Source organism: Lycium barbarum, chromosome 4, assembly GCF_019175385.1.
Source record: "Lycium barbarum isolate Lr01 chromosome 4, ASM1917538v2, whole genome shotgun sequence".
Lineage (NCBI taxonomy): Eukaryota > Viridiplantae > Streptophyta > Magnoliopsida > Solanales > Solanaceae > Lycium > Lycium barbarum.
In genome coordinates this window covers 34975063-35002413 of record NC_083340.1, presented here as the reverse complement: position 1 = coordinate 35002413, position 27351 = coordinate 34975063, and the positions used below count along the sequence as shown (strand labels likewise).

Genomic DNA, 27351 nt, shown 5'->3' with positions numbered 1-27351 from the left:
ACAAAGCACGTATATTAAAATCAATGTAAAATTAGGTGGAAATCTTCTTCTTCCCTCTCTCTTGGAAGGAAAGCTTTTCTTGCCCAAGATAATTTTCCTTTTACAATCTTTAAGAACCCCCTACATTTAGTAAAAATTTCCAAAAATAATTAACTAAAAGTTGTATTAAATCCCATTTAATAGGGATACGTACAAGATTTTAGGCAAGGTTGTCACCCCTACCTAATCTCACAAACCTTTTACCTATCTTCGCCATTAAACAAAACCCCCCAATCCCATCATCTCTGATCTCTCTTCTCCTTTGCTTTTTTCCCCCTTTTGCTCTCTCTCTCTCTCCCTCTCCCTCTATAAACCCTTTTTCTTCCAAACCTCTCTGTTATTCTCCATCAAAATTAGAAAAATAAAATAAAATCACTTCTAGGGTTTTTTCTTCTTTAAAGACTCTATATAATTATACACCCATAAACCCCAAATTAGTTGTTTTACTACTTTTCTTGCAAAAACCCAACTTGGGTTTTGTCTGGTTAAGTATAAAGCTTTAATCTTTGTTTGGGTTTTTGAGTTTTGGGTCGAATTTTTGCGATGCAACAATCCGATCTTTATTATCACTTTTTGATGTGATGACTATTTTTAATAATAATAATAATATCAGTCAATGGCTATGTTCTCCTCACTTTATTTAACTCTACTTTTCTTGGTTATTTTTGTAAACCCTATAGTAATTAATGGTTATTTAAATGATGATATTGATTCTGAGTTGATTCTTTTTCATCAAGATTATGCACCACCTGCCCCACCCCCACCCCCTCCTCACCCACCCTCGGTTTCATGTGAGGATGATCTTGAGGGTGTTGGTACGTTGGATACAACTTGTAAGATTGTATCCAATTTGAATATTACTAAGAGTGTGTATATAGAAGGGAAGGGGAATTTTTATGTCCTTCCTAATGTTACCATAAATTGCACTTCCTATGGTTGTGAAGTTGGGATTAATGTTACTGGGAGCTTTACTTTAGGTGAGAATTCGGTTATATTAGCGGGGACGTTTCAGTTGGTAGCTGATAACGCTACATTTGGTAATAGTTCTACTGTGAATACTACTGGTTTGGCGGGGTCAGCGCCAGCTCAGACGAGTGGGACACCACAAGGAGTTGAGGGGGCTGGTGGGGGGTATGGGGGAAGAGGGGCGTGTTGTTTGACGGATGAGAAGAAGATTCAAGATGATGTTTGGGGTGGGGATGCGTATGGATGGTCTACATTGCAAGAGCCGTGGAGTTATGGAAGTAAAGGTGGGACGACGAATAAGAATGTGGATTATGGTGGGGGTGGAGGTGGTAGGATAATGCTGTTGGTCGACAAGTTTCTAGAAGTCAATGGAAGTGTGTTGGCTGATGGAGGTGATGGGGGTGTCAAAGGTGGAGGCGGCTCTGGTGGCAGCATCTACATCAAAGCTTATAAGATGTAATGTTTCTTTCGCTTTATTTTCCTGTTCTTATTATGTATTTAGAATTTCAGTTTTTAGTACTATATCTTTGTGCCCTTGATTTCCTTCATATTATTAGTTTAGTGTTACTAGAAATGTGGATATTCTTCTATATTGCTATTTTTGTAATCCCATTATACTTAAGTGTTGAGTAGGTGCATATGTTTGTGTCCGGAATGTGTTTCCTTTTCATAGGATGATGACTCGTAAGACTGTGAATTGATAGGAGATAGTAGAGTTGTTTTTGAACTCTGCACCTGTGGGACAAACAAAAGGAGTTTGTCACTTGTAAAGGTGCTCCAACATGTAGTTAGCATACATGCAATGAACCTTTGGTTTACACTGGATATTTTGTGAATGATTATATCGCGTTTCAATGAAAATCTTCAGCGAATGTATGGTAAAATATCACTGTGAAATGTGCTTATACCAAATTTTCTCACTCTATATAAGAGACTGTACTTGCTTGCATGGTTGTTCGATATCATTAAATATGTTAGCTAGATACATGTGATTAGGCTCGAGGAACCATGCTTGAATGCATCAAAATAAGTTGGTTTAGGAGGATGGAGTTGCAGGAGCACAGAATCCCAGTAAGTAGAAGAAGAACGTATACATGTGGCCCAAAATTTCTTACTATTAGCTCAAGTGATAACAGGAGTAGATCAACCTACATTAAAGCACTAGGGTTGGAGACGTGCTTCTTGGGAATCTTCGTGGTAGCCTATGAAAGCTAGTAATTTTATCTAATCCGAGTATCCTATATAGCGAGAAACAAGCGTTTCAAGAAAGGATAAGACATATCTGGAATTGGTGTTCATGATGAGAAAGAATTCCTCTGTGCTGCGCTGGGTACAATATATCTCCATCAAGACATAGACTACTTATAAAGTTTGGGTAGAAGTGTGCATATTGAAAGTAGGAATATGAAAGTTTGATTGTATGAATATTTTTGAAGTCATAGGTATTTGAAAGATTCCTTGCTTATCTATATATGGTAGTAATTTATAAATACATATCTTGACAAGTTTGGTATTCAAATATTTACGCCGAACAAAATAGAGATTCAAATATTTTATACTGACCTTAGATACTATGAGAAAACATGAGATGGAGAAATATTGATTACTAGATATTTTTATGATTGCAAGGTCTACATCTTTATCGTGTAACAGGTAAAGCCTGGAGGCTGTTTTGGGAGTACAAGCTCTACTCCTCTATAAGTCTTAAATATGAGACACATATGATGTTTGTCCAATGTGGGACAAGTTCCTACTTAAGATTCAATTCTTATAAAACAATGATGCTTTAGACTTGACTCTTCTGTTCCTTTAATTCTAACATGCTAACACTAATTCTTTAACATTCTAACACGCCCCTTCAAACTCAAAGTGGAAAATGAATTTGAGTATGTCTTTTTAAGTGGGCGGCATCATAAGAAACTAAGAGATCTATTCAAAACTGTAGAACCAGTAGAAAAAGCTTATGTATCATGAACCAGTACCACTGATGATAACCTAACAGTAGCTCTGACATATGACCTTCACATTGAAAACAACAGCTTATTTTTTCCTTCATACCAAAAGGACCTACTTTTCATCCCAGTTGTATGGATCTGAATCACGAAGTTCATGTCTTGGTTTAGACAATAAATTAACCTGCACTGTGCTCCCCCCCCCCCCCCCCCCCCCCCAAATATAATCCTCCCACTTGCATGAGGAGATATGGATTTTGTTAAATTATTCTTCTAGAATACTCTCCCTGCATCAGTATGGCGGGTGATATGGAGGGAAGAACCAGAGAATTTTAAAAGAAAGAAAGGAAATCACTGTGAAGCTCAAGAACAACTTTGTCTAATAGTATAGATCTTTGGTGTAAGACAGTGGATGCAAAATGGTACATGTAGTTTGATAGTTCCGTAGTTACTTACATGTGCACTAAAGAAATTGAATTTTATTTTGTTACACACACTCAAATACACCACCCTGGTGCCAGTACAACTTTTAATAAATTTGCTACGTGACTCGGAAAAATTTGGTTACCTTTGACTCAAAAAAATAAAATAAAAATAAATTTGCTACGTGATAAAAAAGGTCCTAAATCTATGATTTGCTTTATCCTGTTTAATTATTCAAGTCAATTCCTTGATGTCATTGAGGCATCTAGGAAGTGCCTCATAAAGAGCGGTACAAAAGACATCTAGGTCCAGCACTTCAACATTTCTGTAATGGAGTTTGGCATGGTCCAAGACATACCAAATATTGACAAAAACAAATTCCATAACTGACTTGTTAACCTTGCAATGCAAAAGAAGGTCGGTGACTTCTTCAGGTTGTTCTTCACATAATCAACATCTGCTGCACAACTGAAAACCCTTCTTTTGGAGATTGTTTTGTGTGAGGCCTGCCTCCTTAGCCACTAATCAGGAGAAGCAACGGACTTTATAGGTGCAATGTTGTACCATATTTTTTTAAGAGGCCAGAACTCACAGTTGTTGCTAAACTCCAGAATACTGTAACTGCTTTTAACTGAACAAATACCCTTGGGATGACCCATCCAACTGATAGAGTCCATTTTGTTATGGTCCAAAACAACGTTTGTTATGGTCCAAAACAACATTGCTTAGCATTTGAAGCAAGTGACATATCCTCTCCATTTCCCAATCATTTATATTCCTTCTAAAACTCAAATTCCAGCCAATTGGTTAGAACAAGGTAATTTTTGAAACTCTTATTCCCAGATATATATATCCTCAATCTGCAACAAAAATGCCTCTGTGGCAGAGGTATGGTCTAATCAGGGGTGGAATTTGAGTTTTAGAAGACTACTACATGACTGGGAGATCCAGAGACTAGCAGATTTCTACAAGACCTTGGAGCAATTTAAGGGACCATCTGATGATGAAGACTGCCTACTCTGGCAGAATCACAAGCTAGGCAAGTTTTCTGTCAAGGAGGCATGCAAGACTTTTAACAATTACAGAAACCAGATTGACCACTGGCCATGGAAATTGATATGGAAAGTTAAGATCCCTTACAAAGTTTCTTGTTTTGTCTGGCTGCTAGCTAAGCAGGCAGTACTAACTCAGGAAATACTCATGAAAAGGGGTGTTAATTTTAGTCCAAGGTGTTTCTTTTGTGGTGAAGAGGCAGAGACTGTTAGTCACCTCTTTATTCACTGCAAGACTACCTTTCAGATATGGAGTTTATTCATCAATTTGAAAGGGTTAACATGGATAATGCCTGAGAAAATTGTTCACGTCCTGGAGATGTGGAATAGTTATGCCAACCTTTCTGGCCACAAAGAGAGATGGGGAATTATACCAGCTTGCATCTGGTGGTCTGTGTGGAGTGAAAGGAACCTTAGATGTTTTGAAAATAAGTGTAATTCTTTACAGAAGATGAAAATGAACTGTCTTGCTTTATTCTACTTTTGGTGTAAACAGGAGTATATGGAAGATCTAGAAGCATTTATGGATGTCTTAGGTTCTATATGAGTTTTTGTTATAGGATTGAAGATCTTCTGAATACTCCTATGTAACTATGAGACCTGTAACTGTTTGTGGCAGGTCTGATTTTTGGATAAATATACAAGTGTTACCTTTTCGATAAGTAAAGATATCGAAAATTACAATTATTTTCGGACCTGGTATATCTGATGGTTTGATTTTTGGATAAATATACAAGTGTTACCTTGGAAAAGGCTGGTAATACAACTTGAAGTGGTTGAAATGAGGAACGCGGAGAGCCTTTTCAAATATTTCAAATAAATTCTATTTGTATGATGACCTTATCCCAATTATGTCTAGTAATAGAATAGGGGGTTTGCTCCGGCCAAGATTCTACCTTTTGCTATGTTTTGCGGAGCATATGAATTGTCCTCCAAAGGATGGGGATAGGAATAACCCAAGGGCGTGGCCTAGTGATCAATAAAGTGGGAGGAGAAACATGAAGTCTCAAGTTCAAATTCCAATGGAGGCAAAAAGCACTATGTGATTTCTTCGCATCTGCTTCAGTCTTGGTGGATGGAGTTACCCGTTACCTGTGTTTGATGGAGGTAGCAGGTGCTCGGTGAAATAGTCGAGGTGGACACAAGTTGGCTTGGACACCATCGTCACAAAAAAAGAGGGAGGATAGGAGTGGAAATTATAGTACAATTTGGGAAAGGGGTACTTGTGGGTGGGAACACCTCTACTGAAGGACTATTTCAATAGGATGGGTGCTGCCAGCAATAGAAGTAATGAAGAAGAAAAAGTTATGATGTTAGACCATTTCTATCTGTTTGAGTTTTGCTACTATCGAAGATGAGGTGCTAAAAAGGAATATGTTTTGTAATATACACCAAGGTGGTGTTAAATGAAAGAAGCTTAGTACATACATTAGACCTTCCAAAACTCTAGCCGCTATCTATGCAATATGTTATTTCATGTTTACACAACAACAAACAACGAAACAATAGAGATGCATTCCGTTTGTATTCATTCTTAATTCCTGATTTCCTTCCCAAGTTCTCATATTCCTCTCTGTATAAGACGATAGATACACAGTGGGGCGCTCTTCCGTATCTTCCTCCTCATTGTGCTCATCCGATAGCTTGCCGATGCCACTCCAACTGTTATAGGGTGCACCTATGGTATGTTGAAAATGGCCAGGGCCAATAACTTTTTGGCAAAATTTCTAATAAAAAAATATCTTTGTGGCAAAGCTGCAACACAAATGAGGTGATCCGCATTTGTCCTGTGGTTCTTGCGCATGCAACATAGAGTAACAATGGTGCATTTTCGTCCTTTTAAATTGTCAAGTGTCTAACATCACCATGGAGATAGCGTTCCCTTTTTTTTTAATTTTTAAAAAAGAGTTAATTCTAGGAGGCACATGAAAGAAACAAGGAGACAGTTTGTGGCTAGAAAACATAAGCACATAAAATTATTCTTTCATTCGACACTTGAATTTCGACCTTTTATTAGTAAAAAGGAGATGAGATTACGTTGTCAATCTGGATGATGGATAAAATAACCAGTTTTAACCTTAAGTATCTCTGAGTCTGGACAACTACAACTCAACTTGAGAGGATAAATGATTTTCTTCTTAAATAACTTTTTCCACCTGATATGTAGCGCACGTATAAAAATTCTGAACTTTTCTAAATCTGCTGTATCTCCTTAGTTTTCTGGATCAAACCAATTGTTTAGCTTGAACTTTTACATTTGTAATCAAGATATATTTCTCACGCATAGAGTATACCTAATTTGATGCTTTCTATGTGGTATTCTCATATCTTGGACGTTCCTGGAAGACAGGCTTTGTTGACATTTGATTACAATTGCCTAGCCCAGTTATTTATGTCTTAAGTTGCAAAAAGTTGTCAACTGCCTTTAGCTGCACTGCTATTTAACCCTTTCTTTCTCACCAAATGCAGGACTGGAGTCGGTAGAATTAGTGCTTGTGGAGGTGATGGTTTTGCTGGTGGAGGTGGTGGAAGAGTTTCTGTGGATATCTTTAGTAGACACGACGAACCAGAAATCTTTGCATATGGTAAGGTTAAGTTTATCTTGCGTGTTTAAGAATCTTCTACTTCACACATCTTTTATATGAAGATCTCTCAAATAGTTGACAAGGGAGCCAAGCCATGGAGAATTAGCCTTCTCATGCTTTTGGATTTTATATTGCACACGGTCTTTTAAACAATTAGCTATCTCTACATAGCATCTATTCCCTTAGCAGGTTCATGGTCTCTCGTCTTGATGAAGGATTTATTCTAGAAATACTCGTGGTAAATAAACCTTATCATGTGGGCTTCAGTATGTAGTTAATTGTGGCCTTTGGATAGGTAAAATGCTCGACTTTTCTATATCATTGTGTTCAGTTGGTACTAAAGCCAATGCAACCTCCGTTTTTCTGCCTGTAGGAGGAAGTAGTCGTGGTTGCGCCGAAAATGCAGGCGCAGCAGGAACTTTCTATGATAATGTCCCCCGCAGTCTTACTGTTAACAACCACAATAGATCAACTTCTACAGACACACTTCTGTTGGATCTTCCCCAGCCACTGCTGACAAATGTTTATATTCGCAACCACGCTAAGGCTGCTGTCCCTTTGCTGTGGAGTCGCGTTCAGGTTGATGAATCTTTCTTTTCCGTTTTCAGTCATTTAATGGGAGTAACTATATGTGTACCTCAATCTGTGTTATCAATAGCGAAAAGCGCAAAAAAGCTCTTAAGGTTAGCTGGGGCTTTAAGCGAAGTGTGGGCTTTAATGAAAAAAGGCGCAATGGTGCAAAAATACAAATATGTATATGTTTAGTCCAAGACTAATAATAATAAGCATGAATAACAAATATATGGACAAAGAAATTGTAAAAACATTACGATAAAGCTAAATATCAATTATCTAGTGCCACATCTTCAAGAGAGGCTCATTGGCAAGGAAAAGCACGTCTTAGAGCCTTGATGATGACACTGAAGTGCACATAAAGCGAGGCGAAGTGCTCCACATGTTTTGAGCCTCGCTTCAGGGCTTAAGCGCGCCTTTGACAACACTGACCTCAATAAATTGAACTTATTTGACACTGAATCTATTGAGTGAATCATCATAGAGAAATTAAATTTTCCCTGAGCCCTGGTAAGAAGTTTTGCTGTTTATTCTTTAGAAAGATAGTCCCATCCTACTCTTTTATTCTATATGCATACCAAACTCTTGCCCTCAGGATATTACATATGTTTCTCAATGAGTGCTGCATCATTTTGCAATTAATGCTTAATTGTCTTTTTTTGCTTTAGTATTTGTGGCTCCACTTTTTGTTTCCTCAGGTGTCTTTAACTTGCCTTCTTTGATTTTGATTTTCTACAAGTAGATTTTAGATTGGAGTGAAGGGTTTGTTCTAGTTTCCTCAATTTTGTTTGTACTGATGCTTTACCAATACTTTTAAGGAGTACAGATAACCTGATGCGTTGTCAGATAAATTTCAAAATTGAGTTGTGTTCCAAATTATAAAACTCATGATAGTTCTAGATTATGTGTCACAGGATGGGCATTGAAGCTGAAAAGGTTAAGTTCCGCTTGACATCTAACTTCTTTTCATCTTAAAAAGAACTTGATTTCCTTACATGTGAAAGGAATATGTAAAAGATAGCAACGAAAAATCTCAAGAGGAGTGGGAGTCCAAGCGCTCTCAAAAATGAAACTGATACAAAAGACTCCACTTCTTTTTTGTATTTCCAGTAATTCAGACCTCTTCCTCAAAATTGTTTTTATATTTAATTGAAGAATTTTGATAATTCAGAAGCCTGGATAATCCATTTACTTTCGCTGTTGAAAAGCCGAAGTAGTGAAGGGGGTTGTTTTCACCTTTAGGTAACTTCATGAATGCCCTTAGGAAACTTTGCTTGCATAGAGCATCACAAGGTTCTCCAGCTTCCTTCTATTTGCACCTCTGCCTTTGTTTTTTCTGGTTATGAGTATTTTTCTCTCATATAGGTCCAAGGTCAAATTAGCCTTTTGTGTCGTGGAACACTGAGCTTCGGGCTGGCACGTTATGCGATGTCAGAGTTTGAATTATTGGCAGAAGAGCTTTTGATGAGTGATTCTATAATTAAGGTAAGTGGTTGAATCTCCTTGCAAGTACAGATTTTGTTGTTTCGTTACCATTGTATTGCCCCGCAAGCCAATTTTTTTTGGTTATCGGAAGTATTCATGGGATGTTCTAATTGGGAACTCTTTTGCACATCTATTTTTCGTTTACGAGTGTCTTGGTAAACTCTCACTGAATCTAGCTTGTGCTTCTACTTGAATCATTTTATAGCTGTTCTTCACTTCTTTAGAATGTCAAACTTTTGATGCATTTACGTGTATTGACCACTGGAAACATCAACAGATGCAATTACATATTGTGGCATGCGTGTTTTTCTGCAGAATGTAGATACTTGCTAGATAATTGCATCTATATCAGAAGATTGTGCAACCTTCCATGTGTTTCCTAAAGCTATACATGAAAGATGAAAAAAGCTTAGTTAACCATCAGGCTTCCTCACTTTTTTGTGTTGTAATTTTACCCTAATAACAGCTTAACTAACAATTAGCCATAAAGGTCTCCTTGAAGTCTTGCATTTTCTGAACTGTAATATAAAAGCATAAAAATAATTTTCAATGTAGAGAGGCTCCAGGGTAACCACAGCTGAATAGACTGAAACAGGCTTCTTTGGCTTTGGTACCAGCTTTTCACGCTGCTGAATTATGCTTTTTGTACTTAAAAGTTAAAAGTGATTTTTCTTTTACTACAGACGCCAAAAGCTGTCAAGTATCACAACAGCTCACTGAATATAAGTTGAAAATCATACTGAGTTAGTTATCTCTAGAACCTTCTTTATTTAGCATTACATGATTTAGAAGTTATACCTATACGTCAAAATGATTTAGGATTCTACCTCAGATTTTGGTTATAATTGTTTTGCTTACTGGAAAAAATTGGACGCAATGATAGTGAAGATGAGTCTTAATTTTATGCAATGTGCGGCACCAGTTTAAAACTGTGGTTCAGCACCTTTTTTTGTTTATTGCAAAAATGATTGGCATGTTTAGGAGCAAAGGAGAGCTTATATCTCACTTTCCTTGATGATTATTTGGGGGTTATAAGCAGCCAAATGACCTGGGATCCTCTGCATATAGTTCCGTATTTGGTTGTAGATAATGTTTGTATCATGATTAAGAATTTAAGGTAGAGTTCTTGTAATTTATTGATATGAAAGAGAAACTGGAGTTTTATTCACCGACAATGTCTGGTCCAACTCGCTGCTGTTCTTGTCATGTTATATGCTCTTACCAACTTCATCCAGCCTCACTTTTGCTTGTATGGTTTTATGCTTTTAGTTTCTCTCACATGAGATCTTCACTGTGCTTCTAGAACCCATGAAGCATGGTTAAATTGCAGCTCTTGTACGCATTGTCCCCAATGCTGTGTCTTATATTAATGTAGTTCTGAAATTTTTGCAGTGAATGTTATCTGACTTGATTTTTTCAGGTTTTTGGAGCGCTACGAATGTCTGTCAAAATGTTTTTGATGTGGAATTCACAAATGGTAATTGATGGTGGTGGAGATCAAAATGTTGAGACAACAATGGTTGAGGCTAGTAACCTAATTGTTCTTAAGGTGCTCTTTCTTTTTCTGTTGCTTGTTTTTCTTGGTTGTCTTTGTGCACTTGTTCATTTGAGATGTCTTCTAAATGCCGTCTTATGCAGGAGTCATCTCAAATTCGTTCAAATGCAAATCTTGGAGTTCATGGCCAAGGATCACTGAATTTATCTGGACCAGGAGATGCCATTGAAGCTCAAAGACTAGTACTGTCTTTGTTTTACAGTGTCAATGTGAGCAGATATCTTGTTCTGTATCCTTTTGTTTCTGTTCTTTGTAGGCGATGCGCAATAGATTTGTAACTGGTTCTATACTTACTTTCTTTCAACACACTTGATTTTTCCTGGTCACTTGATCTTTTATGTGTTTTGATATCAGTATCTGATGCATGATAATGTATGCCACAGTCTACGCGTACATATGCATATCTGCTGTTACTGTTAGTGTTCCCGTTGTCTCCCTCGCAAGGTGGTAACTGAGCATCGTTTTGCTCAGGTTTTCACCTGGTCTATGTTCTGCCTCAGCTCCTGAGGAGCTTGGTATTCCCATTCTGGGACCTCATATGTAGTTTGAGTTGATCACTTTGCTCCATGTATTATATCTCTTTTTAATTTTCTTGACTACTTTTCTGTTACTGTATGCAGATTGGGCCAGGATCCATTTTGCGTGGTCCTTCACGAAATGCAACAGCTGATGCTGTGTGAGTTCCCAATTACTCCTTGTTCGTTCCCCCTTTTTTCCTTACCCAAGATGCTTCTTTGATTTGCTAATAGGATATTTGGTGCTTGGTAGGAAACCGAAGTTGAACTGTGATAGTCCAGGTTGCCCTTTTGAATTGCTCCACCCTCCTGAAGACTGCAACGTGAACTCTTCACTGTCGTTTACATTACAGGTGCTATTATCTGCCCAGTATCAAAACAGACATCTGTATATGATATGCACATAGATTGTACATGGCACTTGTGCAACTCTAATTCTTCCTTTATCTGCAGATCTGCCGAGTTGAAGATATCCTTGTTGAAGGCCTCATAGAAGGATCTGTTGTTCATTTCCACAGAGCAAGGACTATAGATGTGCAACCTTATGGAATTATTAGCACATCGGGGATGGGTCTGATCTTAATTTCCCTCAGTTTATATTTGATGTGATCTTCTTAAGTCTTTTTATGTCACCTCCGGTTTTTAATATCTATTGGCTTTCTTTAGGCTGGGTTTAGTGATTGCTCGGATCTAATGTTGCACGCTTCCATCTTTAGGATATTCAAAATGTTTGATAAGCTTGAGAAATACTAGTGAATATATAATATTCAATGCTTTGAATGTTCAAATTTCTTTGTTAAAGGTCTAATTTTCCTTATATAAAAAACCCCAAATTTAGATGCAAATTTCAATATTTACTCTGTCAAACAAATCAAACTACAACAATTTACGTAATCTATCTCTAAATGCAACATATAACCCCATTGTTGCATCTATTTCATCTCCACAGGCTGCACTGGGGGAGTAGGCCAAGGAAAGGTTCTGAGCAATGGTCTTGGTAGTGGTGCTGGTCATGGGGGTGAAGGCGGATATGGATATTATAATGGAAGCTGCATTGGGGGTGGCGTCACATATGGAGATCCCAATTTGCCATGTGAACTCGGCAGTGGAAGTGGGAATAGTAGCCTAGCTGGATCAACCTCTGGTGGTGGTGTTCTGGGTAAGTTTGAGTTTGTCTTCTTGACGATAATCCCCAATTTCCACTTCTTCCCTGTGGTAGCTTTATCATAATTTAACATTAGATTTTCTGTATATGAGAAGTGAAAACATGCAGATGGATGATAAATTATGTTTGGTAATGAAACAAATTGCATAAACATCTATTGCTTTACTGATTATGTATTAAAGGTGGAAATTCTTCATATGATCTTGAAGTTCCTCCATACGTAGTAGGATCATTATCATGGCATGCCGTGGCTTAAGTGCAAAAGGACAATGTAAGCTTTGTAATGCAGAAATTTAAATGTTAAGCTGCAACAGTTTTAATGCCACTTCTTTTTGTCGCATCCATAGAGAGTCTTACATTCAATTTGAGGTCTGAACAACTCCGCATTCATCCGGTTTTGATCCAAAAATCAGATTTTATTGGATGAGTTGATCACCTCAGTTACTAAAATTTTGAAGGAAAGATATCTCATTCAAATTCCCGATGTACAACTGGTATGCATAAGTAAAAAATCTGCACAAATATTTGTTTCTTTACATATAATATGAAATTATCTACGCTAATACAAACCTCATTGGTGCACCCAAATTTAACCAGTTACAAGAGTCTAGCATTCATGACAAAATCATTCTCCACACTTCCCCAAGCTTCCCTTTTAATTCTAAAGTACCCACATGTTAGCCAAAGGTTGTTTTGTCATGCTCAACATCTTCTAAAGTTCTAATCCTTTGTCAAAAAATCCAGCTTAACGTCACGTCCTTTACTGTAGCGTTTAATGTCTGCTGTATTCCTATCAGACTCAGTATCGTCCACCATAATTGACTATCAACCAAAAGTGTTGAAACAATTGGTCCACATTTTCTCTCGAGCAGTTGTACGCCTGACATTGCTAGTCTCTCGTTTTGCTAATCAAGTAATAGTTACAAATGATTTGTGTTGTTGGCCCAACTTATTTGGGATCGACGCATAGTTGAGTGTTCCTTGATTGAAGGTCTCGGGTCTTCGCGTTCTCCAAACGAATATGGTATCCGAATCTAATGCTACTTCTTCCATTGTGCTCTTCCTCTTTTTATTCACTTCCCCATTTAAGCTCCAAATACCTTTTTTTAAAAAAAATAAATAAGAAAGTTTCAGTTATAAACACCAAGTCGGTGTCGAAAGTTAAGTACAAGGTGTGCGTGTGACTCTGCTTGAGACAGTTGTCTTCCACCAAGTTTGCCCAACAAACGATACAAAAATATCTTCTCCTTCGCCAGAAGCACAAGTGAAATGCTTTCTGTTTCTCTCGTTCCCATATACTCCAATAGAGACGAGGTGGTGCCGTTTTTCATGTTGCCTTCCTTTCATCTCCAATCTCCAACTTGTAATTGCTTCGTTCACTAAGGTCTAAGTACTTTTGTTTGATAAAATGATTGATTGTTTCTCTTTGCTGAGGGAAGAGGGCGTGGATCAGGTTATCCATGGGATTGTTCCAGACCAACCATCTTGGACCTAGCTAATTTGCTTAGGATGGAAACCTTGAATAAACAGATAAAGGGTCTTGGAAAAAAGTTATAGATTGTTCCTCTAAGCTCACTTTGCTTCTTTAAGCTCTGCTGGTTATTTCAAACTAAAGCGTTAACGAACAAGAAAATGTACCTTCTAAAATATGATATATTCTTTTTTTCAAATATGTCGGAGAAAAGTATCACATTTGCAACAAATTCTCTAACCTGTCAACTTCCATGTGCTTTTACTTATTTAAAGCATGTATCAGGTGCAGGTTTTTCGCTTGAATACCTGTAATTCGCCAAGCTATGTCAGTTCTGGTGTGAATGTTATCCTGGTGCTTTATGCATTTCAAGAAACTTAGTAACACAAGACGATTCACTGAATGTTTGTTGGCTCTACCGGAGGAGTCTGAAATCAACAACGTATATCTGCTATTTCGATTTCTAAAGTTGGGAAGTTCCCCATGAGGTCCAGTTACATGCTATTGTTTGACCATCTGCGATGAATAACGATTATTTTTTTAATGCTTTGTCGTTAAGCCATCTTTGGGTATTGTAGTACTTTGTTTGCTGTCTTTCTTACTTTTCTGTTGCCATCCGAATGCAGTGATGGGTTCATGGGAGCATCCCCTGACATATTTGTCGGTTAAAGGCAAAGTTATCTCTGACGGGGACAGCTTTGAAGAAAGCTTCAGGAAGAAAAATTATCTAAGTAGAGGTCAGTACATAGGGCCTGGAGGTGGATCTGGTGGAAGTATCCTATTATTTTTGAAATCATTGCATCTTGGTGAATCTGGAATCATGTCCAGCATTGGAGGTAATAGCAGTTCCAGTGGGGGTGGAGGTGGAGGTGGTGGACGAATACACTTTCACTGGTCAGACATTCCTACTGGAGATGTGTATCAGCCAATAGCGACTGTGAATGGAAGCATCTATGCAAGGTTTGTGCAGATAAGGACAGCTTGTGTAGTCATCTTTAGTGCATCTTTGGTTGGTCTAGTCCATTATTTTCTGTGTGCTAGTGTGCTGCTAATGCCATGATTGAATGCATCAAAAGATCTTGTTTTCGTGAAGTCATGAAACATTTACTTTGAGACAGTGTTATTGCACTATCAACAGATGCAAATAGTTAGACCTGAAATATCCAAATATTACGTCTTCTTGTGCTTGCACTTTTTTGCTGCTACTCAGATTACTTTGCCATGTAATTGACATTCTTATCAAGTTCTCTGCTTCATGTGTGCTGTTTCCTCAGGGGTGGATTGGGTGGAGAGCAAGGTGGTATTGGTGGAAGTGGAACTTTGTCCGGAAAGCCATGCCCAAAAGGGCTTTATGGAATTTTCTGTGCGGTAAGTGCCAAATAACATCTATAAGCTTTTCTATGTATAAGGATCTACTTGAAACAGCTTGAGAGAAGGTCAAAGAAAGAACTTCCTGGAGGGTGGGGGTGGTTGTTTCTTTTCTCATATCATTGGCGTGTTGCCTTTTCGAACTTTGTATGTTTCTTTTCTTTCTCTGAATTTGGAAATGACTGGATGGGTGATTTTTTTTTTTGTTTTTTGGAATATTCCTCTGTTGTGTCTGTACAGGAATGCCCACTTGGTACTTTCAAGAATGTCACAGGATCTGATAGTGCCCTTTGTATTTCATGCCCGAATGATGAGCTCCCACATCGAGCTGTTTATACTTCTGTCCGAGGTATGACAAATGACGAGATGTTTATAGCAGCTGCAAAGGCTTTCACTAGTTCGTATAATCAAGGGAATAAAGAGGCCAGATATAAGTTAGTTTCACTGAATGTAGATTTTTTTTGGGGGGTGGGGTGGGGGAGTTCAATGAAAATAGAGATAATGGATCAAAATCCCCCTAAACTATCACATTTTATTAGTTTCATACTTAAACTTTGCTAGTTTACGTTACTCCCCATGAACCATTTCTTACTTAAACTATGTCTAGTTTATGTTACCCCCTGAACTATAACTTCCAGGTGCTAAAACCACCCCCTGGCTTGAAAGATGGCAAAGTGCATAAGTAACCACCTCCTTAGAGGCGCGTGAGGGGCAAAAAAACCCATCTAAGCAAAATAGAGGAAGGACACAGAAAGACAACTTGTGAATATATATAGATATGTTCTTCAACCTCTCAAAGTTTAGGGCTTCTTTGTTCACGATACTTATTCACACCTTTCAACCCCAAGACACGATAAAATCAAAGATTATAGACTGAAATCACTGTGAAACCAAATGAGAACTAAATGAGAACTGGTCTGCTCCAATTTCTCTACAGCCAGAGAGCTCACGGTGAAATGGGATAAAAGTGGCGTTCCTTGTGTTTTTCTCTTCACCTTTAACTTTTAATTCCTTTTTACTTTTTACTTTTGTTTTTCTTTAGTTTTACTTATTTAGTTAGAATTTATGCTATTATTAAAACCATTAATTATCTAAATGAAATCCGGAAAAATAAAAAATAAATAACACGTGTAGTGCTGCTTGGCATTTTTTTTTCGGCTTCTTGGGAGCGTGAACACAATTGCTTAACATATAATGTGAGGGGGGGTATGAGCAAGGGAAATTAGCACCTGAAAATTATAGCTCAGGAGGGTAACATAAACTAGGCATAGTTTAAATATGGAACTGATAAAAACGTGATAGTTTAGGGGGGATTTGAAATGAATCGGTCAAGACACTAAGAAACATCTTGTGTCTTTTTCTTTTTCCAATTTTTTAAAAAAATACACTAAGAAACATTCAAAACATCTATATCATTGAAATTAACCTGTATAAGTCTGTATTTTCTACATTGTGGACATAATTTATTTCTTAACCTATTTGTTCGAATTTTGTCAAATTTTCTTCTCTACACAGTTTCTCTGCTGATTTATGGTTGATTACTTTTAAACTGACTTTAAGGAGCTTTCCTTGTAATAGGTGGTGTTACAGAACGTCCTTGTCCTTACAAATGTGTTTCAGAAAGATACCATATGCCTCATTGTTATACAGCTCTTGAAGAACTAATCTACACATTTGGCGGGCCTTGGCTGTTTATTCTTCTCCTTTTAGGTCTTCTCTTTTTGTTAGCCTTAGTTCTTAGTGTAGCTCGGATGAAGTTTGTTGGTGTCGATGAGTCACCAGGTCCTGCTCCCACACAACAGGGTTCTCAAATTGATCACTCATTTCCATTTCTGGAGTCACTGAATGAGGTTTGCCCAAATGTCTTGCTTGTTGACATACAACAATCCACTGTATTAGATTGTATACATCCTTCCTAGCTCAGGTGGAATTTGACTGTCTTTCTCTCAGGTTTTGGAAACAAACAGGGTTGAGGAGTCGCAAAGCCACGTCTATAGATTGTACTTTTTGGGTCCAAATACATTCAGTGAACCTTGGCATCTGTCTCATACACCTCCCCAGCAAATAAAAGAAGTCGTGTAAGATGATTTTTTTTTATTGTCCTGGTATCTTCAGTTTACTCTTTTGTTTTGAATGTCTTGCTTTGGCTGTTACACATGTTTCATTGAAGTCTTTCTTCGGATCGGTTCTTTTCAAGTTTTCTCTTGCATTACTTCAGAGGGAAAACTAGGGAGTAGGATAGATAAATCTCTTTCTGCTTCCAATTTCCCTGGATTGTTCTTCGTTTTTTTTTTTTTTTTCCTAAAATTTGGTTTCTTTTATCTGTCTTTTTTAAAGAATAAATTACAAACTGCGAAATAGCTATTCAGTGGTTCTGTATTTATCTGACAGATATGAGGGTGCCTTCAACACCTTTGTGGATGAGATTAACACTATTGCTGCCTACCAATGGTGGGAAGGAGCAGTGCATAGCATTCTTTGTATCCTTGTGTATCCTCTTGCATGGTCATGGCATCAATGGCGGCGTAGAATGAAGTTACAACGTATTCGTGAATTTGTTCGATCAGAATACGATCATTCTTGCTTACGTTCTTGTCGTTCACGTGCTCTTTATGAGGGGCTGAAGGTTAGATTATACTGGACTTTGATCGAGTATCATTTGCCATAATTTTGTGTTTAAGCATGTTTAGAAACTAGAATGTGTGAAATTTTGCTTCTTTCTATTGTTTGCTGTTCAAACTCCATTTTTTGTACTCTGGTTTTGTGTATGCTTGTTTTATGGAGGTGAAAATCTCTTGGGTATTTTTCTAGTAAAACTTCATTTATTCATCGATAAAGTGGCATAATTTTTGTTGAGTTTGAAACTACAGCATCTTCGTTTTGTCAGGGTCTTAAGAGGACAACTATATCATGCTGAGCAGGAAAAACAGCATCTCTATTGTGGCTTAGCTCTACTTATTGTTAGTAAAGGCCATACTGATGTGTGCCTTTTAACTTGTATTATTGCCATTTACGTGCTATAACTCAAGATTTTGATTTCATCCACTGCCTCCTCAATTTTCCACTGTCTATTTCTTCCTAAACCTTAAAGACTTCCATCTAAATTTTGTTTTTCCGCCGTATTCAACCGCTTCTAAAGGTTAAGATATTATAAATGATGCCTGGATATGTCAGATGTTGAATCAAATTTTTTCTTAATAAATTAGTGATGATTTTCTTTTTCAGTTACAAAAATGTTTAAGTGTCATTTTCCCTGTTTTTATTTGATCTTATGTTTAGAGTCCCAAAAGCAAATCTTACTGAAGCATATGGTTCGAGAATGACTTCTCAACCTTACCTTATAGGTCTTCATGATTGTAGGTGGCAGCAACACCTGATCTAATGCTAGCATATGTGGACTTTTTTCTTGGCGGTGATGAGAAGCGAAGCGATCTTCCTCCTAGTCTTCACCAGAGGTTTCCGATGTCTCTTCTATTTGGTGGTGATGGAAGTTATATGGCTCCACTCTCTTTGAATAATGACAATGTTATCACCAGTCTGATGAGTCAGGTTAGTCATCCGCTACAAAACAAAAAAGGAATTTAGAGACAGATGTATGGATTTCTCGATGCTTTAATCACTTTGTACTTACGATATGCAATTGTTTTCAGTCCATTCCACCTACTACATGGTACCGTCTTGTGGCTGGTTTGAATGCTCAGTTGCGTTTGGTACGTCGGGGTTGCCTCAGTACAATGTTTCGCCCGGTGCTTAGATGGCTTGAGACTTTTGCCAATCCTGCTTTAAGGATCTATGGTATCCGTGTAGATCTCGCATCGTTCCAAGCAACAGCTGACAGCTATACTCAATTTGGACTTTTGGTGTGTGTTATCGAAGAAGAAACTGGACTACTGCCTTTTGAAGGTCTTGATGAAGGTTCCAGAAGTGAACAACTATCATGGTATGGTGTGCACTTAGAGTTTCCTTCAGATATTCTATTTGGTTTCTCCTGCCTTTTGCCCCCACTCCCCTCCATTTTGACATTCCTCCATCTGAACTCTCACACTTCTCATCGTTCCACTTGTATCTGCATCTTTTATTTAAGTCATGAATACATATTATATATGTATGAATCTTATATGCATTGTTCGTATTGTTGTCATTTATTGTGAAATTTATATAAAAAAATATCTTGTGGTCACTGACGTAGGGAGCCCGGGGGGGGGGGGGGGGTGGAGGAGTGTCAGAAGAGGGCAGAGTTTTAATCATCTGAAGATCCTTGATTGGTTAGTTCATACCTGCAAGTTAAATGCATTTGTTTATAATATGCAAGTCCCTCTGAAATTGGAGTCTTGCTCGAAAGAAAGAGCAATTCATAGCTACTGCATCCTTGAACATTATCTGTACCAGCCTCTGCCATTTTTTCTATTTGGACTAGGCCCAAATAGTTTCACCTTTTATTGTGAGGGAAGGTATCAATATTGATTTCATATCATTCCCTAATTGATCTATTTGTTTCATTTTTTTGCAGTGATAGCAGTAGCATAGACGGGCAGAGTCCTGTGGGCTATTTAAGAGATGAATCAAATTTAAGGGGGGATGGCAAAAGCACTGTAAAGCGGAAGCTTTACGGCGGGATTTTAGACGTTGACAACTTAAAGATGCTCAAGGAGAAAAGAGATCTGTTTTATGTTCTCTCTTTTCTAATCCATAATACTAAACCAGTTGGTCATCAGGTCTGCCCCACTCTCTCTGTGTCTCTTGGAGGATGGCCTTTAAGTTTCAATACTGAGGACATATTTGTTAATGATGCAGGATCTTGTTGGTTTGGTCATTTCGATACTGCTGCTTGGCGATTTTAGTTTAGTGCTGCTTACTTTGCTCCAGCTGTATTCGATTTCCTTGGCAGATGTCTTTCTGGTTTTGTTTGTTTTACCTCTTGGGATGTTACTTCCATTTCCTGCTGGAATTAATGCTCTCTTCAGTCATGGGCAAAGGCATTCCGCTGGTCTTGCACGTGTATATGCTTTGTGGAACATTACATCCCTGATTAATGTTGTAAGTACCTTTACCCTATACCCTTGAAAAAGAAAAGTAACTATGCTGTCGCGAACTTGTGTTAGTGATCTATCTGTTCCTTTCCCAACTTGTATACCTTTCATAGAGGTCCAGAATCGTTCAGCATTCTTTAAGTGGTCCTTGTATTCTGCCTTTCCTTTTCTCTTAATGTGTCATGCTCTGGGATTGAGGGAAAACTGCAATATCGTTGATGCTCGATATAGTTATAAAAGTCTCTTTTAGTATAGGACTTTACATCTTCTCTGGTAATATGCTTAGTCGATTTCTGTTCTTTTCATCTGTTACGATATTTTTACCTGGTAAAGTGTCAATTGTTTGGAGTTGAGATCTTTGTAAATTTCAGAATGGGATCACTTGGAACTACTTCCTCTCCCAAATTTGGATATCCCTTATCTTGTTTATCTCAAAAATAGTGTCCCACTTCCTTAGCATATATTATTACCAGAATCTCAGTTACATAGTCTACAACCAAAAAAAGTTCGTTCAATGGAAGTACCATTCTGCTTTAACAGTGCACATTTTTGACACTCATGAGTCGTGTCAATACCCTGTCCAAGTCAAATACGTCTCAGTGTTTAGTTTGCCAAAACTACTTGGGATGTGTATTGATCCACTGAGATTAGCTGAGTTGCATCTCTGATTCTTTTGTCCCCACAAGTTCTGATCTTTTCTATTGACAGATTAGGACCATTCTGTGTCTTAACCCTTCACTTGAGGGTGTATTAACTTTTAGTTAACCAACGGTTTTCCGATTATGCCTGCTTACACTGTATATCATTAATTTCATACCAGATCGTCGCATTTGTCTGTGGATATGTCCACTATAGCACCCAGTCAAGCAGAAAGCTTCCTTACTTCCAGCCATGGAACATGTAAGCATTCTGAAGTTTGTTGTCACGTGAAATTTATACAATTTCGTACTGTTGTGAAACTTTGCATGTTCTTGCAGGGATGAAAGTGAGTGGTGGATATTTCCTTTCGCACTGGTTCTGTGTAAATGTATCCAATTGCAGCTCGTAAATTGGCATGTCGCTAATCTAGAGATTCAAGATAGGTCGTTGTACAGCAATGACTTCGAACTGTTTTGGCAATCATAATACTCAGCTGAGCAAGGATATTCCGCTAACACCCTATCTTTTTTCTGGGTTGATTTTGATTTTTCTGCATCACCCACTTTTTTTGGCTTTTTTTTTCTTTTCAATATAGTCGGTTAGATAGTGAATTGTCACAGATGTAGAAAGGAATTGGGTAGAAAACAGAAGAAAGTTGAAAGAGTAGATAGAAATACTGAGAGAGAGGCATTCATTGCGTAACACCCCCCACTTTTGGTTGTGCAGTTGTGTTTCTTCACTGTAAATATCCAAGAGATCCCTCTTCTGAAATTCTAATTTGTAATCTTAAGGGTGATGTTTATTAGTTTATTATTATTCAATAAGATGTGCTTTCCTACCTTAATTTTTTCCAATTTTGTTGCCTTCCGGCATGCGGACTTAGTTCCTTGCTTCTAGTGTGTAAAGGGCCCCGCTTGTATGATTTTCTGACTACTAGTGCAAAAATAGCTTGGCTCCTCTCTTTTGTGTGTTTTTCGTAGAATAAGATTGTTTAAAATGTGGGCAAGTGTTGGTTGATTTCTTCCCACTTTGTCTAAGCTTTTACGCATCATATTATATTAAAAGTGGGATGCTCCAAATGAAAATGGTAAGAGACCAAAATACTCCTCTAAAGTTGATGGACAAATATCCTTTACTGCCCTCCGTCCTAATTTATGTGATACATTTTGATTAGGCACGGAGTTTAAGAGAGAAAGGGAGACTTGAACTTTGTAGTCTAAAATAAGCTATAGATATTTGTGTGATTTTAAATCATTTCATTTAGCGTGAATCGGGAAGTTAAGTGAAATTATCTTTAAATGTAGAAATATATCATTCTTTTGGGGGCAGATTAAAAAGAAAGAGGATTGCATAAATTGAGACGGATTGCATAAATTGAGACGGGGGAGTATAAAATAAAAAATTCCTTCAAAAATCTCACTTGAGTAATAACTACCTAGACGCTTCGTTAATCTCACTTTAGGAAGTGACTTCATTAATCTCAAAACGGAAAGAACTTTTACATAATACTAAAAATACATGTTCATCTTTACTTGTCTAGTTTGGAAAATCAATACATAATTTATCACTTAATTTCTAATTACCTTATTATTAATTATAATAATTTCTCAATACATTTTTGAAAATATTGAAATTAATATACTCACAGGGTGATAAAGTAAACTTATCATTTTATTAATAAGGGATGTGTCAAGTCAAACATGCAACAACAACAACAACATATCGAGTGGAATCCCACAATGTAAGAGGGTCTGGGGAAGATAAAGTGTACACAGACCTTACCCCTACCTTGGAAGGTAAGGAGGCTGTTTCTGAAAGATCCTTGGCTCAAGAGAAAGCATGGCAAAGAAAATGTCAGATAAGGACAAGCAATTCAAAGTAGTATGAAAATGAAAATAATGAAAGCGAAAAAATCATGATAAAACAGTCTGAAAAAAGGAGCAGTAGCTACCATCTATAAATAAGACAATCGAAGTACAAGAAACAACATATAGTAGCATAAATCAAAGGACAAGAGACGACAAGAGTAATACTAAGACTACTAGTATAACAGACTCGGCTAACAACTAACCTTATACCCTAATTCGTGTCCTCCATAACCTCCTATCTAAGGTCATGTCCTCGGTAAGTCGGACATGCGCCATGTCCTGTCTAATCTTCTCTCTTCAATACTTCTTCGGCCTACCTCTACCCCTCCTAAAAGTGTCTATAGCCGGTCTCTCACACCTCCTAACTGAGGCATCTGCGAATCTCCTCTGCACATGCCCGAACGATCGTAGTTCGCTTCCCGCATCTTATACTCTACAGAGACCACTCCCACCTTGCCCCGGATGTCTTCATTTTTTATCTTGTCTTTCCTCGTATGGCCACACATCCATCGCAGCATCCTCATTTCCGCAACTTTCATCTTCTGAACGTACGAGTTCTTGACTGGTCAACACTTCGCCCCATACAACATAGTTCATCTGACCACCACTCTGTTAAACTTACCTTTAACTTTAGGTGGCACCTTCTTATCACACAAGACTCCGGATGCGAGCCTCCATTTCATCCACCCTGTACGAATACGATGTGTGACATCATCGTCAATCTCTCAATTTCCTTGAATAATAGATCCAAGATACTTGAAACTTCCTTTCTTTTGAATGGCCTAAGCACGCAGCTTCACTTCCACATCCACCTCTTGCTAGGGGTGGGTGTTCGGTATTCGGTTCGGTGTTTTCAAAGTTCAGGTTCGGTAATTTGGTAATTGAAAGTAGATACCAAATACCGAACTTTCAAACTTCGGTTTGGTAATTCGGTAATCGATAAATCAAACTTCGGTTATGTACGATATTCGGTAAGTCGAAGATCATCACCAGCCAAGCTCATTCCCCTATATATATAATGGCTTCCGTTGATGAGCTTGCTAGGATAAATGTTTCCAATAACATAATCACGTAAGAAGCAATCCCTGCCTTTTCTCAGATATCTAACACTCCAAGTGCAAAGGTAAAAGATTTGGAACCAAAACCAACCTTTAGTTTGCAATGATCGCGTTAACTCAACTAAAGCACGGATCTTCAATTTAGGGATGAGCAGGAAAGCATACAGGTAAACAAGGACGACATAAAATTATTTCGGTATTCGGTAATACCAAATTATCGAATGGTATTTTTATCTTAAACCGAATATCGAATACCGAAACTGAATACTGTATTTTTTAAATTTTATTCCTGAAAATTGAATAAAAAACCGAAATACTGAATTACCAAAATCCCCGATTCGGTTCGATAATTCGATTTTTGGTGTTTTATGCCCAGCCGTACCTTCTGCTTCTCGCTACTGAACTTGCACTCCAAGTATCTGTCTTGGTCCTACTCAACCTGAACCCTTTAGACTCCAGAGTCTGTCTTCAACCCTCCAGCTTAGCATTAAATCTGCTGCGAGTCTCGTCAATCAAAACTATGTCGTCTGCGAATAACATACACCATGGCACCTCACCTTGGATTTGTTGCGTCAACATCACCAAGGCAAACAAAAATGGGCTAAGAGCTGATCCTAGGTGCAACCCTGTCATCACTGGAAAGTACTTCAAGTCTCCTACCACTGTCCTTACCCGGGTCTTGACTCCATCGTACATATCCTTAATCGCCTTAATGTACGCCACATGTACACCTCTAGCCTCCAAGCACCTCCACAGAATCTCCCTTATGACTTTGTCGTAAGCCTTTTCTAGGTCGATGAATACCATATGTAGTTCTTTCTTTCTCTCCCTATACCGCTCCATCAGCCTCAGTATAAGATGAATGACTTTTATAGTCAAGCGCCCCGGCATGAACCCGAACTGGTTCTCGAAAATAGACACGCCTCTCCCCACCCTCATCTCCACTACCCTCTCCTAAACTTTCATAGTGTGGCTTAGCAGCTTGATACCCCTATAGTTGTTACAACTCAAAATGTCACCCTTGTTCTTGTACAAAGGAACCATCGTGCTCCACCTTGATTTGTCGGGCATTTTCGTCTTCTTAAAAATGACATTAAATGTCACGACCCAAACCGATGAGCCGTGACGAGTGCCTGATCTCTAGTGACCACACACCCCTATACTCGTATCTGGATAACAAGGGCCCATACATAACTCAAACTGAACTTATACTATCTGAAGGAAGGAAGACATCATGAACTCTGTACAATCTGCACACACACACACACACACACACACACACACACACACACATATATATATATATATATATATATATAAGATGGAAGGAACAATGCAAGCCGACTAGGCCGCCACATATACTGTACACAAAAGAATAGGAGTCGACAAGGCTACTTCATCTGTCAAATACATACAACTGTCTACAGACCTCTACTGGAGCATAAAGTTGTAGAAAGGACGGTACAGGGCCCCGTCATACCCATATGCATATACATCTCAAAATAATGACATAACAAAATAAACTGCAGCTCCGGATCAAATGGAGCGCACTAACCACCGCTGGGTAGAGGTCCTACTAAGCTGGACCGCCTGTCTGTCTACCTGAACCTGCGGGCATGAACGCAGCCCCCGATCAATAAGGGAATCAGTACGGATAATGTACTCAGTATGTAAGGCATAGGAGTAACATAAGCATAAGAATCGTGAACGGAATCTGAAACTCAAAAGCCAAACTGACTGTCTGAATGCATCTGTGTGACTGAGAATCTAATAATATTTGCATAAATCTGTATACTGACCATGCCTCTGTGGCGCATAATATGCATGCTCTCAATGATAATCACACACACACACACACACACACACACACACACACACACACACACACACACACACATATATATATATATATATATATATATATATATATATATATATATATATGTCATAGTGTTGAGGAACGTTCAGCCCGATCTATTATCTCATATCCCATCGGTCTCTCTGCGGCGATCATCATCATCATATATATTTTGCTACGGAACATGCAACCCGATCCATATATCATCATCATGGTGCACCAGCTGATCAGGTGGTAATGCGGATATAACGCCTATCCCTTTCCCCTATACCCCATATACATATAATATATGCGTATATAACGCCTTCGGGTCACGGGTCAATATGCATATGAATATATGAATACAATCCATGTATAAACTGAATACATAGAACTCTCGGAGTGACACAAGGTCGTACTATCTCCGATGAACATCTTTTGAGCTAACATCATCAATATAAGGAATCTCAAGACCTATGAACAGAAGGAATAATCATAATTGGGGTATAGGAACGTCAAAGACTGAAGTACTCATAGTATTTGTAAGAGTAGAGTAATATGGAAACTCGTTTGTTCACATCATAAGATCATGTCACAATGAAGGAAATGATAGTCTTAACATACGTTAACGTCTCCTTAATCACTTTACGTTCTCCTTCCAATTCGAAAAGTCTACATTCAAGAGGATCATACTAAAGTTAAGTCTTGAAGAAACACTCTTAAGTTCAAACTAGCATAATTAACGAGTTAACGAAATTTGGGCAGCACTTCCCCTATTTTATCAACTTCCACCATATGGCAAAACAACTCCCCAAAAATAATGACAACATCCATGATATCACATCAAGAAGCTATATTCAATTTAATTCCAAGTTGGGCCAAAATCCCCCTTTTAAGTTCACTCATAGTCATCTTCTCCATTACACCATCCATGGCTTCTCCACTTTAATTCTTTTCCTTTCTAAGGGGTACTAAACCTTTATATCAACTAAACCATAAGAATAAGATGAGAAAAATACCTTGTAATCAAATAGATTCACCCCCCTCAACTTCCTCCAAGCTCAAGTTCACCACAACTTTGAAGAAAAACAAGAACAATCACCTTCCTTGGATCACCTTTGAGTTTTGATGTTGATTCTCTCCTCAGATGACATGAAAAGGGGTAGAGGGTTAGGGAACCTTCAATAACTCTTAGGAATCCCCTAGAAAGGTAGGTAAATAAGTTTGTAAAGGTGGAAATGAATTTGGGGCCGTTTGGGATTTAAAAAGGTGGCCAAATCACACCCCGACTCACTTTGCGGAGAGTATGCGACCTTGCACACTGAGTGTGCGGCCGCACACTATCCCCACCACTTAGGGGTGGTGCTGGCCAGTGAGTATGCCCAAAATTAGCAGTGTGTGTGAAGTGTAAGGGTCAGCATACTCAATGTGCGACCGCACACTACCCCAATTTCCCCGATTTCGCGAAATCGCAATCTTTTCGATTCGTTTGACCTCCAATCCTTATGGAACCTTCTTGGCACTTGTATGGAACTTCATTAACCTTATAAGGGGCCTTATATATCCCCCTCAAAGTGATGCTAGGAAATGTGAAACTCACATGGTGTGAAAGCTTTCCAAACATGACACAACCTAGACTTCCTCCGACGAACTTACTTCCATTGCTTCATATAACTTCGAAACCTTAAGACATACACTTAGCATTGTCAAATACCCTTCTTAACCTTACAAGGGCTTCATGTCCACTTTAGGTTTACGTTAGCATATTCC

At 38.2% G+C, this 27351-nt stretch overlaps 1 protein-coding gene across 1 annotated transcript; it reads left to right on the top strand.

Moving 5' to 3' along the window:
- Window positions 1-204: 204 nt before the first annotated feature.
- On the top strand, window positions 205-21662 carry LOC132635855 (uncharacterized). The gene is made up of 22 exons (XM_060352436.1): window positions 205-1461; window positions 6902-7017; window positions 7391-7596; window positions 8956-9075; window positions 10496-10624; window positions 10714-10839; window positions 11251-11306; window positions 11399-11498; window positions 11599-11716; window positions 12095-12304; window positions 14408-14741; window positions 15056-15149; window positions 15390-15498; window positions 16728-16999; window positions 17100-17227; window positions 17541-17775; window positions 18510-18698; window positions 18800-19089; window positions 19660-19864; window positions 19944-20186; window positions 21000-21079; window positions 21157-21662. Exons 1-22 carry the CDS (start codon window positions 656-658, stop codon window positions 21302-21304), a joined length of 4314 nt encoding a protein of 1437 aa, XP_060208419.1. The 5' UTR covers window positions 205-655; the 3' UTR covers window positions 21305-21662.
- The last annotated feature ends 5689 nt before the right edge of the window (window positions 21663-27351 follow it).